Source organism: Salmo trutta, chromosome 5 (assembly GCF_901001165.1).
Source record: "Salmo trutta chromosome 5, fSalTru1.1, whole genome shotgun sequence".
Lineage (NCBI taxonomy): Eukaryota > Metazoa > Chordata > Actinopteri > Salmoniformes > Salmonidae > Salmo > Salmo trutta.
The window spans coordinates 24,551,850-24,568,786 of NC_042961.1; the positions used below are offsets into that span (position 1 = coordinate 24,551,850).

Sequence of the window (16,937 nt, forward strand, 5' to 3'; positions counted from 1 at the left end):
TTGGTACAGCTATGCCAGAGATGGGTGTGTTCACTAATGACTCAGGTCTTTTCCCCTCAATGATGCTGGGGATTTATAACTTAGTGTGTTTTTGTTAGGAGCATGGCAAAGCTGAACATGCTAGTGTCTTTAGGAGGCAGTGTCCTTCCTGTAGTAGGAATGATAGAGAGGGTGTAGTGTTGAAAACAGATGACACTACTAGAGAAAGATCTTCCCAGAAATACCAAGACACTTGCTTCATGCTTTCTGTGAAGGATAAGACCAAGCAGCACAAGACTCTTTTCAAAATCATTTTATTGGGAGAACTACAAGAAAATGTACAGTACAAAGTCTCACACTCAATTTGTAGTGAACTGACTCTCCAAAAATAATTATATTACAACTCAGGTTGTCTTTTTGTCCGTTTTAGTTACATTCAAAAAGCTTTACTTCTGATAAAAGTAGTCAAAAAATACATAGTGCGCATCCCCTGAACTAGTCAATATCAAACAAAATCAAAAGTAGAGGAATGGGAATAAAAAAGTATGGTTGTCCCAGGGTCTTATGATAAGTGGTAACAACCTTCAAAAGAAATTCAGCGCCAACACTACATTCAATTAAACTTGTGTAAAAGATACATGTAGGAAAAATACTTTATTTGGTTAATATTAAGGCATGTAAGATGGTGAACCCTGTAGGCACTACACAATAATACTGGGGCACAAGGGATTGCTACATTCTTTAGCGCGTGGCTGGAATCACAGTGTGACCTCGTACAAACAGAAGAAAACAAAATACTTTTTTGGTTAATTTATTTACTTGGGTTCTTTGTCACCGAGTCTGATCTATGAAAGAAAAAAAAAAGAAAAACAAGGCTAGCTCAGGTTTGGACGGTCTGCACAACCACATTGTTTATACATTCTACAGAAACATCTAGATAAGGATTCTCAAAACACCTGCCACAGCTCTTACAAGCAACCTCAGAACAGCAAATCACGCAAACTTTTGTTTTAATAAACGTAAACAAAATTTAGGAAATAAATATCACATACGTTCTCTTAAATTAAGATTTTTTTTTTTACTAATTTACAATAAAAATAACCAAGTGAAGTTACAAAAGGAGACCAAAAACAATATATATATATATTACTGTGAAAAGGACATACACTCCACTTTATGCAGATTAATAATGGCGATCATAATTTAAACATAAAAGAATATAGATCTATTGCTTCATCATACTTGATAAATACAGTATGGACAAATTACCAACATATAGCCTATACTTTTCACAAGATAATAAATAAGTTAAATATTTCATAGCCAGTTACGCACTGCTATGTAATCACTCAAAACAGCTAAAAATATATAAATATATTTTCAACCTTCTGCAGTGATTTCTCCAAACAAACCTAACTCAAAAGAGTGCTCCAACTAAGCGACAAACTATACTACTCAAACAAACCACTGCGTGGCGCTGTGAAAAAAAGATTAAAGTTCTGGAATGGAAGTTTAAGCTTTCAGAAAGGAACACATACTTAGAAGAAGAAGAAAAAAAAATGTACATTGTGTCAAGGCATTTCTTGGCAGGATGGAGGAAATCTGAAACTGCTTTACAGTCTCTTGTCAAGTTTTGTACACATCTATCCCAGGGAAGTGTGGCTTGCCTGAGACAAATACTGCCCTTACTTGCAGCTCAAAAGTGTAAGTCACCGATGGAATGCCTTCTGTTTATATCTACTTCTATACAACCATCATTACAAAAAGGAAAAACAACTAATGCCATGTCAAGGACAAATTTGATCCATTGAAAATAACATGGGATGTTTAGTCATCAGAAATCGACAGCCTGCTGAAGATTGGCAAACGTTTCCCAGCATCCAAACTCGGAGACTCAGAGCCGCTAAGACTCCCAGAAGAGCTGAGGGACCCGCTCGCATAACTGTCCCGGTCTGAGAGAGAGTCGGGCGGGCTAGGAGGGGAGTCGAACACCGGTGATTCGTTGAGGCGGCGCAGGGACTGCAAGTGGCTCATGTTGTATGAGGGGGGAGAAGGGGGGCACATGTTGGCTTGAATGTTACCGTAGTAGGCACCATTGAAATGGTTGTTGCCATAGCCGTTTTGCGTATGCAAGGCCAGGGGAGCAAGTAAGGCTTTCAGGTCATGTCCAGGAAAACTGAATGCACTGTTCACACAGGACATGGAGTTGGGAGACAGTACATCCTCATAATAGTTGAGAGAGCAAGAGGAGTTTGAGGGGGGTGGTGGTGTGCGCGACGTGGGGCTCTCGAGTAGTGGCGACTCAAGTCCGTGGTGGCTGGAAAAGCCTGAAAAACTAAGGCTGTGGTGAAGTTTTGGTCTGTCCCGGTTGTACCCAACTTGCTGCGGCACATCGCCGCTTTGACCATAGCCGCAGAGCTCGCGAGCTGATTTGGGTTCCCCCTGCACGTTGGCGTTGCTTGGAGCGGGTCTGCGCTCATCTGCATTGTGGATAAAATGACAGCGGGGACCGTAGGGGCAGAAGCCAATAGTGTGGAAAGTGCGACAGGGCTCGGTTTTATACTTAGGGTGACGAGACAAATTTCTCAGCTCGTGGTAGCCGTGCGCGAACTGGCATTTCTCTCCGTATTTGCACGCTCCGTTCTCCTCGAAGGGCCTGCAGAGTTCGGTCTTGTAGCGGGTGGAGTTGATCTGAGAGCCTGGCTTCTGCTGCACGATCTGCAGCTGCTGGCTGCGGTCCCCATTCTCGCTGTATGTCCGGTCGCGGAACTTGTTCTCCTTGTTCATTATGGCAGTGCTGCTGCTCGTCGCGTTCTCCATCAAACTACTGTAGGAGTTGGCGGAAAACGTGTTGCTGTTGTTGGTCATTGCTTCCATGTTGGTGGTCGAGCTTCTACGGAAAAATCCCGGCGCGAAAGAACTATTGGAGCTGTGTGCGGTCACTGGAGGCCCCACCGCTTTCTTGTCCAGTATGCTATTGATGTGATTCACAGCGTTCATGTTCATATCTTGCTGTTGAGAGAAAAGACAAATTAGCGATGCATTTCCAATAACGCGGTTTTTGGACGACTACAAAAGGAGACTTTGTTACAAGTAAAAAGAAAACTGTAGGCGCATGCCAGCAACACGTTATTGCTTACTATATGTAGTGTAGTTGTAACCTACTGAAAATACATTTATGCTCCAAGCTAGCCATCAGACCTGGTAAAAAATATATATAACTCCAAACAATGGGGAAACATACCTTGTAAAGCATGTCGATGTCGTAGAAAGCGGACAAGACGTTTGCAGACATTTCTTTTTCGGAAGTTCTGTCGCAGTAACGTTACAGTAGCTCTCATAGAGGACCAACCAGGATCCTTCAATGCACGAAGCAACGGTCGTAAATGGTGCCACGACTGGGTTTTTAGAGCGTTAAAAAAAGGAAGAAAAAAAAACCTGAACGTGCAATTCCAGCGGTGGAGATGAATCAACAAGTAGGTGAAAGTTCCCTGTGTGTGTTGCAGGTTCTTCCTTAGAGAAGCGCTGAGCCAGACTGCTTCACTAACTACTTTTCCTCCTGCACATGGATATAAATGCTTCGCGGTGGCTCGCGTGGGTGGAGTTTTCTGAAGTTGTAGCAAAGTTTTTTTTTTGCAAGGCACGCCCCCGTATTCAAAAGTCTCCCAGTCACTGGTTCGCCGCCATTATCATACAGCCGCCTTGAAATTGTACTCCTCTAAAAATTCTATCACACCCCGAACTTGTGTAAAGTTCCGTCGAATTTGTAATTAGAATACTAATACCGGTCATTTAATAGGGGCTCTATGCTTGAATCTAGCAATAGCGTACAGTGGTAGTTGCTAGAAAAGTAATTGCTTTGTACACGTTCAGGCACGATACACAATACAAAACTGTAAGGACCACTGCTCTCTCTCTGTTTCGCACGTTTGAGAGGGACAGCACGTGTTGGGGGAAAATCATATGAATGAATGCAGCCAGAGTGCAATGTATTTTTTGTTGTTTAGGTTTGTTCCCGAGTGGTTGCATAATGATAAAAAAAACCATGTTCCTGGAAAACTATTGTCCTATAGATTCACTCCATTTCTAGCGCACCTGATTCAAATAGCTTGTTGATAAACGGAATTAAAGTCAGTAACGACTGTGGTTGGAGAAGCCCTGTGCCTAGTCTCTTACGAATTACAAAATATAATAATAATATTCCACTCCAACGTGGTGAAATAACCTACTTATTAAAAAAAAATGACATTACATAAGTTTTCAATTGTTGTGCAGCACAGTTCTTTTACACATAAGATGGCTAATTGAAATATAAACAAGGACACACACGAGTTCAAAGTGCCACTCATTATACACAGAGCGTTCAGCCATCTATTCTATACTGTGGCTGAACCGCACACAACCTCAAATACTGCACCGAGAGTTGACTGAAGGAATGTGAATCTCTGTAAAAAGCAGTGAAACACTGCCCCCCCTGAGAAGCAACGCCCAAAATGAATTTACAGACTTGAGCGCCACCTGCTGAGGTGCAAGGCATGATTTACATTTTAAAATAGCCTATTTTGTCAGTGTGATGTAACAAACACTTAACACCATCCGAAAGCTATGAAAGTGTGAGAATGAAAATACTCTAATTTTGGAGCCAAACCAAGTTCACAGCCACACCATACAAAGACTGCATAATTAGCAATGAAGTGCAGAGCAGCAGGGCTATACTAGGGTGCCACAAAGGATATATTTTTGTTTGGAGTATGTTGCAATTCTGTAGAAAACATATCACCATAAATTGCTGGTTTCTGTGACACCAGTTACCATCAAGTCTTTCCCAATTGCCCAAATCAGAAAGTGCATTGTGCTTCCTTTTGCATCATTCGATAGGCATACTGTGAGTCGTTCAGCTGCCGAGAGCTGGATATAAAAAAAGCCAATTAGCAACAGCAGAAAACAAACGACCACGGGTTGGAATCTACTACTACGAACCTTTCCATTTGAGCTTGAGCCTTTATGATAAATAGTCTAATGCCAAGGCAAGCCTCGTACTTTGAGAAATCCCTTGGACATGTCCTCATCTGCAACAACAAAAAACACTCTCCCATCACACAGCGCTGTTTTTATTGGGGGGGATGTTGAAGCGTTCCAAAAGACATGACAGAATTTCTACAGTAACAGGGAACGTTGCCAGTACTACAGAGCGAGACTGCCCAGCTGTCTGCACGGGTCTCAGGCACGGGACAGTGGACCATTGTATTGCCCTCCTAATTACGTAACCTAGGACACCAAGGGGGCATAAAAACCAAGTCGAATGGTGGAGAAGAGTCCACTGGAGAACGTGTTAAATCTACGAAAATGACCTCTCTTACGACATATCCGAGGACAGCTGTAAACAGAACAAATTGAATTACGAGGGTAATTTAGGGTAAACATCTGCGTTAGCAACCCATGCATTGTCAACAGATTTACTCTCTCCGTCCCATTAAAACCACACTGTTGGTGCTTCTGTTTCTGAGGTCCTTATGACTCCGGGTGTTGTGTGGATTTAATCTAAATGTCCAAAGTGCACAGCATCCTCGGAGGCAACGTTTATGTAGGGTAGAGTGCACTGTAAACATGTCACTGGTTCGAATCCCCAAGGCCGGCAAGGCGTATACATTTGCCGTTCTGCCCTTGAGCAAGACAGTTAAACCCCCCCCCCAACAACGACGACTGCTCCGCTGGCGACCCATGACGAGGACGTCGATTAAGGCAGCCCGCACCTCTCAGATTCAGAGGGGTTAGGTGAAATGCAGAAAACGCATTTCGGTTGAACACATTGTGGTGCAACTGACTAGCCCTTTCCATGTTACAGTGTAGTTTATAATGAGAACAGTGCATGAAGTGGTATTTTTCACATGTAGAGCTAAAGGAATACCATGTCCCAGCACATAGGTTGAAGCCTCAGTGCTCAGTCCTGTTGTTCAAGGTGCTGTGAGGACACATACATACACATAACGCCCCGTGGGTGTTTTCAAAAATTAACGAGGCACATGAATTAGGCATCTTTAATTTGAAAAACAGAAACAAAACTCGAACATAAAACACTTCCCCGCAGTACATTCCCTTCTAAAACAAATACAACCGCTGCTGATTAAAATGTTGGTCGTTAAAATGTGTACCGCTTGCATAATTGTTCAAATGAGAATATGTATTGGAGTAGTGAGACCGTTGATGCATTTCCAGGCACTAAGTTGTGTCTCATAGCTGAAAAATGGAATTCCATAACTGTGGTTAATGGATCATACTCCACCCCCTTTTCACCATCAGTTATCTTGACAAGTGAAGACTTGACAGAACTCCAACCTGCATATCTATCGAGAGATGGTTCAATCTACCTTTACTCTGGTCTTGATCCCGGAAACCGACCAAGAATGTTAACTTACTAGTGGCTATGGTGTTGTAGACCAACATTGATCTTCCCTGGTCCTCAGCCTGACAGCCCAGTCTGTCTCAGGGTCCCCAGTATAGCCAGAGCCAGTGTGGCCCTCTCCTGCTGTAGGGCCAGCCGGGCATGCTCTATGGTGCAGGAAAACTGGGGCAGGGCTGGGAGGCCCTCTAGAGCCTGCTGGGTGGCCAGGGATAGGGCCTCTGCCTGGGCTGAAAGTCTGAGCAACTCTGCCTGGTGCTGGTTCAGAGCCGTCAACCCTGGGGCCTTGGAGAGGACACCCAGGTGTCTGTGTAGTAGCCGTGCCCACTGGACAGGCTCGGCCCAAAGGTTCAGATCGCCCTTCTCAAACAGGAAGTCCTCTTCATCCTGAGCAGAGGAGATGAGAGTGAATGGAAGATGAGAACTATTGTGTTCAAATGGAAGAGGGTAATGAATGGATTCAGACTGAATGAAGTACATTTTATTATTTTATGCATTTCAGAGATTGGGATGAAGAAGATACTCTGCCAAAGGGCATAGACGTCAACTCTCCATTCCAGCTCATCTTATCCAGTCGAATCCCAACTCTTCGGGAGGTGTGTGTGTGTGTGTGTCTCCTTACCAGGCCAGTTGCCTCTGCTGTGGCTGTCTCTTGCTCCTGGTCTCCCAGCAGCCACTCTGTCAGAGTGAGGATGCCCATTGGCACCTGCCCCCACAGCTGGAACAGCTGGCATAGCAACCCCACACCCATGTCCAGGGCAACAGGTGGGCACACCGAGACACAGGCCACATCTAGGGACACAGGGGACAGAGTCAACAACATGAGGTTGGGTTTCACATACCTATTTTCACATTCTGAGAATCTGGAGAGACGAGAGAGGGGTAAGTATGGTTTGGAGAGCAGGGGAGTCTTTAGTGGTAACAGGCACCAGAACGAGAAACACCATTCTAGTACAGTAGCACTGACAACGCTACAATGTGGATGTTCTTTTGGTTCATAGCGTCCGTCACCATTAGGCCCATAGAACACTAAATAAGGAGCAGGAGAAGAAAAAAAAGAAGAAGTCTGCTCCCAATCTGTTGTCTGACACAGGATCAATGCCAAGCTTATACACAAGACTGATGCGCTTCTGTCTTTATGTTCCAGACCAAGTGTGCGTTCTCTCTTCTGAACCTGGAACCTATTATGGGAAAGACATTTAATTAAAACACACACCGAGGATTGAGCTGGGAAAGAGTATGGGAGAGAGCACAGGAAGAGCGTAAGTGAAGAGAGAAGAGACGGCACTTTAGGCGGGAGGACATGACAGTATTAACGCTCATCCAGCAACAGCCTCTAGCCCTAGATGTAATGACGCCACACGTCAATGTGAAAGCTCTCCGCAACTGTGTGCGTGTTTGTGTCTTATTATCCCTTGACCATGCCCTGCACAGCTGATACCTGGAGATAACAAAAGGGACTTAAAAAAAGGGGGGGGGGGGGGGGTCACCTTAACCCCCATCAACATCCCCACACACCATCCCAAACCACCACCACCCCAACAGTGCTGGGGATAGTGGCTGTTCAGGAGGATTGGTGTTCCCTTCTAAAAGGGGGTGTAAAACCAAGGACTTGAGATTCAAGGGAACCCACTCCGAACCTAGGAAGTTGGTAAACGTACGGTATTACCAGGGATTTTGTGTGTTGAGCCGGAGTGGCATGTTCCTTTCTCAAACCAAAGTGTTGTGCCGCCCCCTCTCTGGTGTCACCCCAGCCATTCATCCCAGAGGGGGAGAGAAGGTGACAGGCTTTACTGCTGGACCTGGGCCAGCGTGCTTCAAAACACAACCAGACCCAAACATTAAGGCATAATAGGAAACTAGCCACTTCTCAATTGATGGACTTTTGGGAGGTTTCACACTTCACTAACACGATTTCCCCTTGTCTGTCCTCGGCTTACAGTACTCAACATCCACTACACTCCTCTCAGGGGATTGGCTTTCCCATGCTATTAGTCGTGTGTGTGTGTGTGTGGTGGGGCAAGAGTGTCGGTGTTAGTGTGTTGTTTATGTGAGTAATAGTGTTTATCTAACAATCTTATCGGAGAGAAGACAGGGCAGTGCCACCATCTTCCTGTTGGTTAATGGGGCTGGCAGGGAGTGACTGACCCACTACTACAGTTGGCACACTGTAAGCCTGTTGGCATTTCAGTGGATAGAATAGAAAGAGAGGGTGGAGAACAATCCAGGAGTATACACTATACAAAGTATATGGAGTCCAACAATTAAAAATCTCATCATAACCTGCTCAGTAAAACCATAACATGACATGAGGAAAGGTACTGTAGGGCATTGTATGGGCTACAGCTGCACTGGAAATAGATTTAGACTCATTTCAGAGAGATCAATGCCTGTTCCAAGTCCTGCCGTCGGTCACGTCAACGGTATTTCGGGGTGATTTTTTCCCATCCGCCTCGTTTCTGCACCGTTACGCAGCCAGCAAACTCTGTGCCATGTTTCGCTATGAAACAGAGCCAAATTCAGGCGGGAAAGGAGGACGCTTAATTCCTGAAATCAATATGTGGTGGGAGTCTTGGGCTGGAACTAATTAAAAAAAAAAAAGTTTTGGAAATGAGGAAAGAGAGAAGGGAGCTTTGGTGTTCCGCAAATCCGGGACATAGCTTCTGCAGCTGGGGGGTGTCGGGTGTACCAATGACAGAGGAGGGCTGTAATGATAGCGGTAAAATACGAGATATTGGTGGACCCTCCTGCCTTCCTGGCGTCATCATACTGTGTGTTGGAGTGTGAGGGGGGAGATTCACGCCCACACTCCATTCCGCTGCTCAGCCACCCACATCAGAGAGATAGGGGGCCACAGTACGCCATTTCTATGACCGGTTTTAATCCACCTGGACCCCTAACCTTGGGAACACACAGGCCCCTGCTCCAACCCCCTTCCACTCGCATTTCTAACAAGGCCCTGCTCTGCTTAATCTTTCACTCCTCACAGATCAGAGAAACACCTTTTGAGTGCTGATACACAAATGGTTGAAATCATGGTTTACTACGGTGTAGGCTTTTGTATACCTGTACCTATATGCCCACACACACGTAGTAACACACACACACACGGGTTTCGTGACCGAGTAATTGTTAATTTACCGGACCCATATATGCATTGGGTGTGTAATCTATTAGGGCACCCACCCAAGATGCTCAGAACGACAGAAATTACACTTAGATTATGGTAATCTTAACAGAACAAGCAACACCTGTAATGAAGCAGCCACTAAAGTGTCATTTTCAAACATTTTCCAAAATGCAATTCGCAGGGAAACACAATTTAAACAGCTCCCCTGATGCAAGCGGTTCCATATGTGACAGACATGAAAATCTGTTCGAAAAATTGTGAATCTAAAGACGCATCAAATAGGATAGTTTGCTAATATGACTAGGATTGTGCTTTTGGCTTCTGGACAACGAAAGAAAGTTGATATGAAAACCAATAGAACAGGAGAGAGATGCTGGTTATGGCATATGAGGAAGTCTTTATGAAATAATTGCCTCCAGATTTCAAAATGGTGGGATTTTGCCTAGGCTACTTTGAAGCAAGGTAAGACCTGCCTCATAATATGACGTAAAACGTTCAGGTTTCAAACAATTAAGCATCAGTTTTCAAAATGCATGCCTCCAGCTCACATTGCAAAGTGGTGGGTGACGCGCTGATAGCCTGCCTGCCATTGCCTATGTACTAGAATGGTGAATAGAGGCCACTTCAATTACCAGTTGAAATAAATATAGCCATTTTTAAAATGGTGGCCATCAAAACAAGTTAACACGCAATTCCATTTAGAATTGCTGTGCAATGACTGGGATAATATAAAAGCACGTTTCACTCCAGCAGCAACGAGGGGAGGAGCTGCAGCAGCAGCACCCACCGAGGTGATATTCCTCACAGAATAGGCTCTTTATATTGTGCGTGTGTGACAAGTAAGATACACTACGTGACCAAAAGTATGTGGACACCTGCTTGTCGAACATCTCATTCCAAAATCATCGGCATTAATATGGAGTTGGTCCCACCTTTGCTGCTATAGCAGCCTCCACTCTTCTGGGAAGGCTTTCCACTAGATGTTAGAACATTGCTGGAGGACTTGCTTCCATTTAGCCACAAGAGCATTAGTGAGGTCGGGCACTGATGTTGGGTGATTAGGCCTGGCTCGCAGTCTGCTTTCCAATTCATACCAAAGGTATTCGATGAGGTTGATGTCAAGGCTCTGTGCAGGGCAGTCAAGTTCTTCCACACCAATCTCAACTAAACCATTTCTGTATGAACCTCGCTTTGTGCATGGGGGCATTGTCACGCTGAAACAGGAAAGGGCCTTCCCCAAACTGTTGCCACAAAGTTGGAAGCACAGAATCATCTAGAATGTCATTGTATGCTGTAGAGTTAAGATTTCCCTTCACTGGAACTAAGGGGAATAGCCCGAACTATGAACAATAGCCCCAGACCATTATTGTTCCACCAAACTTTAGTTGGCACTATGCATTGTGGCAGGTGGCATCCGCCAAACCCAGATTTGTCCGTCGGACTGCCAGATGGTGAAGCGTGATTCATCACTCCAGAGAACGCGTTTCCACTGCTCCAGAGTCCAATGGCGGCGAGCTTTACACCACTCCAGCCGACACTTGGCATTACGCATGGTGATCTTTGGCTTGTGCGCGGCTGCTCTGCCATGCAAACCCATTTTATGAAGCTCCCGACAAACAGTTCTTATGCTGACATTGCTTCTTCCAGAGGCAGTTTGGAACTCGGTAGTGAGTGTTGCAAACGAGGACAGACGATTTTTACGCACTACGCCCTTCGGCGGTCGTGTTCTGTGAGCTTGTGTGGCCTACAACTTGGCAGCTGAACCGTTGTTGCTCCTAGACGTTTCCATTTCACAATAACAGCACTTACAGTTCACCAGGGCAGCTCTAGCAGGGCAGAAATTTAACAACCTAACTTGTTGGAAAGGTGGCATCCTATGACAGTGCCACATTGAAAGTCACTGAGCTCTTCAGTAAAGTCATTCTACTGCCAATGTTTGTCTACGGAGATCGCATGGCTGTGTGCTCGATTTATACACCTGTCAGCAAGGGGTGTGGCTGAAATAGCCAAATCCACCAATTTGAAGGGGCGTCCACATACTTGTGTATATAGTATACATGTAGACTAACGAAAATAAACGCGCCAATTTAGTTCCACTGAATTATGCAAATTACCGATAAGCATGACATCAAAAGTATTTACATCTACTGGTAAGTCCATCAGTAGCTAAGTTTCTATCCAATTGGCGGCAGATTTTTATGCGAATATTCGAAAATCCGCATAGAGATGTATTTCCATCAAATTGACTTGTGGCAGATAAAAGGCTGTATGTAAAAATACCTTGTGTGGTTAAATTTCCATGTACCTTTTTCCCCCTCATCATGTACCAAATAAAAAATACAAGTTAAACGGGTTTCCATCACATTTTCAACTCTAAAAAAGTGCGTTATGTAGCGAGTGCAAAACTCTGGTATTGGCACATGCCCTCTAGCCAAGAGCTCACTTTATCTGTGCACTGTTGGCTAGAGCGCACATTTAGCCTACTCGATATGACGGTTATTATATCAATATTTGCCCACCAACATTTCTCCCATAATTAATTTGAGACACAAAAAGATCCCAACTTGTCTTGTGTATTTTGTTTGGTCGACATTTGGAAGGTTTACCGAAAAATGTAATCAGGACTTTATCCGACATGTACTTCACCTGCATAACAACGTTGGATGGAAACTTGGTTAATGAATAAAAAGCATTATTTTACAAATGGCCTCGTTTGTTTTCTCCCGTTCAATTTGGCCGGCAACAATTAAAATTTATTGGCTTTTCATATAATATTTTGCTCAAAGCCTGAAACCCTGACACACACACAGTGGAGATCGTGCAGAGGTGCGGAGACCAGGACGTGTTGACGTGTGTGTGTGTGTGTGTGTGTGTGTGTGAGAGAGAGGGGTGTGAAATAAAAACGCTTTAGAGCCCCAACTTCCTCCTATGGCTCAACGAGAACCAGTGTGAGAGATAAAGACTATAGACTCGCAAGAGCCTCTACTCTAGTAATCAATAACAACAATCATGAACATATAAAAGTCAGTTGTGCTACGCCAGTGCTGGTGGGACTATTTGGCCATCTCCAGACCAGTCTAAAGTAACACTGACACTCAGGAGCGATTTTAGTTCTAATTGTAGGTGATTTTCTCCGCTTTGCGGTGACAACTACAGAATATTACTTCACCTCAAAGCTTTTTCCTTCAGTCATTGTCAGTAAACTCATCTGGGCCTCAGATTTGACAGAAGGGTGCTTCCAGGCTAAAAAGAGACTTGATAGTTACACATTGGGATGTTATTTTTTATGATATATTGTATCGTTTTGACAATATACTTATTTTGCTAGTTGGCTGTACCTGAACCAAAACGGCAGTATTTTTCCTTCATAGCTTGTTCTCGTTTTTCTTTTTAAATAGGGAGTCAATTTGTTTTCTGCACTTTTTCACGTTTTCTTTTTTCCCCACATCTGCATATCCTCCTACCATCATGCCGCTGTAAATGATTGGACAGAGCAGCACACACACTACATAATATTTAGGTTAATATTGACATAGGCTGAGAGTATGGATTCAATGATGGTTCATTGACAAATGATGGTTCATTGAGAATGGCCTAGATAAAAACAGACAGGTCAGCACAGCCCATAAGACCACTACTGTTGATGCTATTCAGTCTGCAGAGAATCACACTAAATCTGAACTAGGAGGTTGACAGTTCAATGCCACTGAGCTAACAGGTAACTAAATGCGGAACATTCTAAATTGAATAAACAATAAACATCCACAACTACAGTTTGTCACCATAATTAAGTAACATCATTAAAAAGGTGTTACACATAGGATTTTTTGCATTGTAATTTCAGAAAATGTCTATGATATATCTGGCGCTTATAGTGGAATGATAGTAGCTCACCAGTAATACTGTGAAACACGATGGACAGTACCAGTCAAAAATGTGGGTTTTTCTTTAATCTTACTATTTTCTACATTGTAGAATAATATTGAAAACATCAAAACTATGAAGTAACACATATGGAATTATGTAGTAACCAAAAAAGTGTTAAATCAAAATATATTTTATATTCTTCTGTGCAATGCTGTCATCAAAGCAAAAAAGTGGCTGTTTTGAAGAATCTCAAATATAACATCTATTTTGATTTAACACTTTTTTGGTTACTACATGATTCCATGTGTTATTTCATAGTTGTAATTTCTTCACTATTATTCTACAATTGAATGAGTAGCTGTGTCCAAACTTTTGACTGGTACTGTACATCCACGAAGAAGAAACCATATAAAACTGCAACGCCTCTTTTCCTGTGAGTTTGGTAGTCGAGTGAGCAATTGAGTGTTGCAGTAGATTTACGTCGTTTGTAGCTAGTGTAATAATACCCGCATAGTACTGTAATAACCACAAGGAACGGTGTTACGACTCATTTGTGGCCCAAAAACAAGAAGCAAGCTTTGAAGTCGGAACCCGGTTGAAGCGAGTGGATTGGAGTATGGGAACCGTGCGCACGTCTACTTATATGGGGTGCTAATTTCAACCCAAAGGACTTCGATGGCTTAGTTTAACCAACGGAAAGCAGGATTCGAAATGAGACTGACTGAATCCAGGTGCTAAGCCGAGTGTGAAGCCTGCAACATCAATTTCCTACTAGTACATTGCGAGTGTTAGCAGTGAGAGAGACAAACCAGGTAAATTCAAGGTGGATTTACCTCACTATATCGCTATTGGATTAGCTAGCTGACTCTCACTCTGGAGGAGGAGTCTTGGCTCTTTTTTCACTTTGGTAGCTAACTCCGCCGTCAGCCTCTATACTTCATACCAGCTGTTTTTTGTTGTGTTCTGTGGGTTCCTGCCTGTGCTAGACTAGTTGTTATCCGGCTTACTACTTAGCTATGTCGACCGTGGTGGTTGTCTAGCTAGGCTAGTTAGCTGGCTAGGCTAGCTAGCAGGTTAAAATAAACTTCAGCTGGTTTTACATACAGTTGAAGTCGGAAGTTTACATACACTTAGGTTGGAGTCATTAAAACTAGTTTTTCAACCACTCCACCAATTTCTTGTTAACAAACTATAGTTTGTTAACAAGTCGGTTAGGACATCTACTTTGTGCATGACAAGAATTATTTTCAACAATTGTTTACAGACAGATGATTTAATTTATAATTCACTGTATCACAATTCCAGTGGGTCAGAAGTTTACATACACTAAGTTGACTGTGCCTTTAAACAGCTTGGAAAATTCCACAAAATGATGTCATGGCTCTAGAAGCTTCTGATTGACTCAAATGATGTCAATTAGCCTATTGGAGGTGTACCTGTGGATGTATTTCAAGGCCTACCTTCAAACTCAGTGCTTCTTTGCTTGATAGCATGGGAAAATCAAAAGAAATCAGCCAAGACCTCAGAAAAAAAATTCTAGACCTCCACAAGTCTGGTTGATCCTTGGGAGCAATTTCCAAACGCCTGAAGGTACCACGTTCATCTGTACCAACAATAGTACGCAAGTATAAACACCATGGGACCACGCAGCCGTCAAACCGCTCAGAAAGGAGACGCGTTCTGTCTCCTAGAGATTAACTTACTTGAGAGCAAAAAGTGCAAATCAATCCCAGAACAACAGCAAAAAGACCTTGTGAAGATGCTGGAGGAAACAGGTACAAAAGTATCAATATCCACAGTAAAACGAGTCCTATATAGACATAACCTGAAAGGCCGCTCAGCAAGAAAGAAGCCACTGCTCCAAAACCACCATAAAAAAGCCAGACTATGGTTTGCAACTGCACAAGGGGACAAATGTCGTACTCTTTGGAGAAATGTCCTCTGGTCTGATGAAACAAAAATAGAACTGTTTGGCCATAATGACCATCGTTATGGAGGAAAAAGGGGGAGGCTTGCAAGCCGAAGAACACCATCCCAACCGTGAAGCACAGGGGTGGCAGCATCATGTTGTGGGGTGCTTTGCTGCAGGAGGGACTTGTGCACTTCACAAAATAGATGGCATCATGAGGACGGAAAATTATGTGGATATATTGAAGCAACATCAAGACATCAGTCAGGAAGCCTTGACATCAATACTATAGAAAATTTGTGGGCAGAACTGAGAAAGCGTGTGCGAGCAAGGAGGCTTACAAACCTGACTCAGTTACACCAGCTCTGTCAGGAGGAATGGGCCAAAATTCACCCAACTTATTGTGGGAAGCTTGTGGAAGGCTACCCGAAACATTTGATCCAAGTTAAACAATTGAAAAGCAATGCTACCAAATACTAATTGAGTGTATGTAAACTTCTGTCCCACTGGGAATGTGATGAAAGAAATACAAGCTGAAATAAATAATTCTCTACTATTATTCTGACATTTCACATTCTTAAAATAAAGTGGTGATCCTAACTGACCTAAGACAGGGAATTTTTACTAGGATTAAATGTCAGGAATTGTGAAAAACTGAGTTTAAATGTATTTAGCTAATGTGTATGTAAACTTCCGACTTCAACTGTAAGTATTCAGACCCTTTACTCAGTACTTTATTGAAGCACTTTTGGCAGCGATCACAGCATTGAGTCTCCTTGGGTATGACGCTACAATCTTGGCACACCTGTATTTGGGGAGTTTCTCCCATTCTTCTCTGCATTCTGCAGATCCTCTCAACCTCTGTCAGGTTGGATGGGGTGTGTTGCTGCACAGCTATTTTCAGGTCTCTCCAGATTTGTTCGATCGGGTTCAAGTCTGGGCTCTGGCTGGGCCACTCAAGGTAATTCAGAGACTTGTCCCAGAAGCCACTCCTGCGTTGTACTGGCTGTGTGCTTACGGTCGTTGTCCTGTTCTCCCCAGTCTGAGGTCCAGAGTGCTCTGGAGCAGGTTTTCATCAAGGATCTCTCTGTACTTTGCTCCATTCACCTTTGCCTCGATCCTGACTAGTCACCCAGTTCCTGAAAAACATCCCCACAGCATGATTGTGGCAGCACTATGCGTCACCGTAGGGATGGTGCCAGGTTTCCTCCAGGGTTGACACTTGATATACAGGCCAGAGAATCTTGTTTCTCATGGTCTGAGAGTCTTTAGGTGCATTTTAGTGGGCTGTCATGTGCCTTTTACCGTGGAGTGGCTTCCGTCTGGCCACTCCAACAATTAGGCCTTTTTTGGTAGAGTGCTGCAGAGATGCTTGTCTTTCTGGAAGGTTCTCCCATCTCCACAGAGGATCTCTAGAGCTCTGTCAGAGTGACCATTGGGTTATTGGTCACCTCCCTGACCAAGGCCCTTCTCCACAGATTGTTCAGTTTGGCCGGCTGGCCAGCTCTAGTTAGAGTCTTGGTGGTTCCAAACTTCTCCCATTTAAGAATGATGGAGGCCAATGTGTTTTTGGGGACCTTCAATGCTGCAGAAATGTTTGGTACCCTTCCCCAGGTCTGTGCCTCGACAGTATCCTGTCTCGGAGCTCTACA

At 43.7% G+C, this 16,937-nt stretch overlaps 2 protein-coding genes across 2 annotated transcripts in view; both read right to left on the bottom strand.

Moving 5' to 3' along the window:
* Positions 1-276: 276 nt before the first annotated feature.
* Positions 277-3,543, bottom strand: LOC115193932 (mRNA decay activator protein ZFP36L2-A). The gene is made up of 2 exons (XM_029753084.1): positions 3,224-3,543; positions 277-2,991 (listed from the first exon to the last, which is right to left on the bottom strand). The coding sequence occupies exons 1-2, from the start codon at positions 3,272-3,274 to the stop codon at positions 1,807-1,809; spliced, it is 1,236 nt and encodes a 411-aa protein (XP_029608944.1). The 5' UTR covers positions 3,275-3,543; the 3' UTR covers positions 277-1,806.
* Positions 3,544-6,003: 2,460 nt separating this feature from the next.
* thada (THADA armadillo repeat containing) overlaps positions 6,004-16,937 on the bottom strand; it is a gene marked incomplete in the record, with an annotated part of 107,541 nt that continues 96,607 nt past the window's right edge. The window contains 2 exon segments of the mRNA XM_029753085.1: positions 6,004-6,766; positions 7,002-7,171. Of these exon segments, the coding sequence (XP_029608945.1) occupies positions 6,440-6,766; positions 7,002-7,171 (497 nt within the window).

Bases quoted from the DNA above. Each gene is read 5' to 3' on its own strand.
- LOC115193932 (XM_029753084.1), bottom strand. From the start codon at position 3,274: ATGTCTGCAAACGTCTTGTCCGCTTTCTACGACATCGACATGCTTTAC. The intron at 2,992-3,223 runs GTATGTTTCCCC...TTCTCTCAACAG, and splicing joins ACATCGACATGCTTTACAAG to CAAGATATGAACATGAACGC.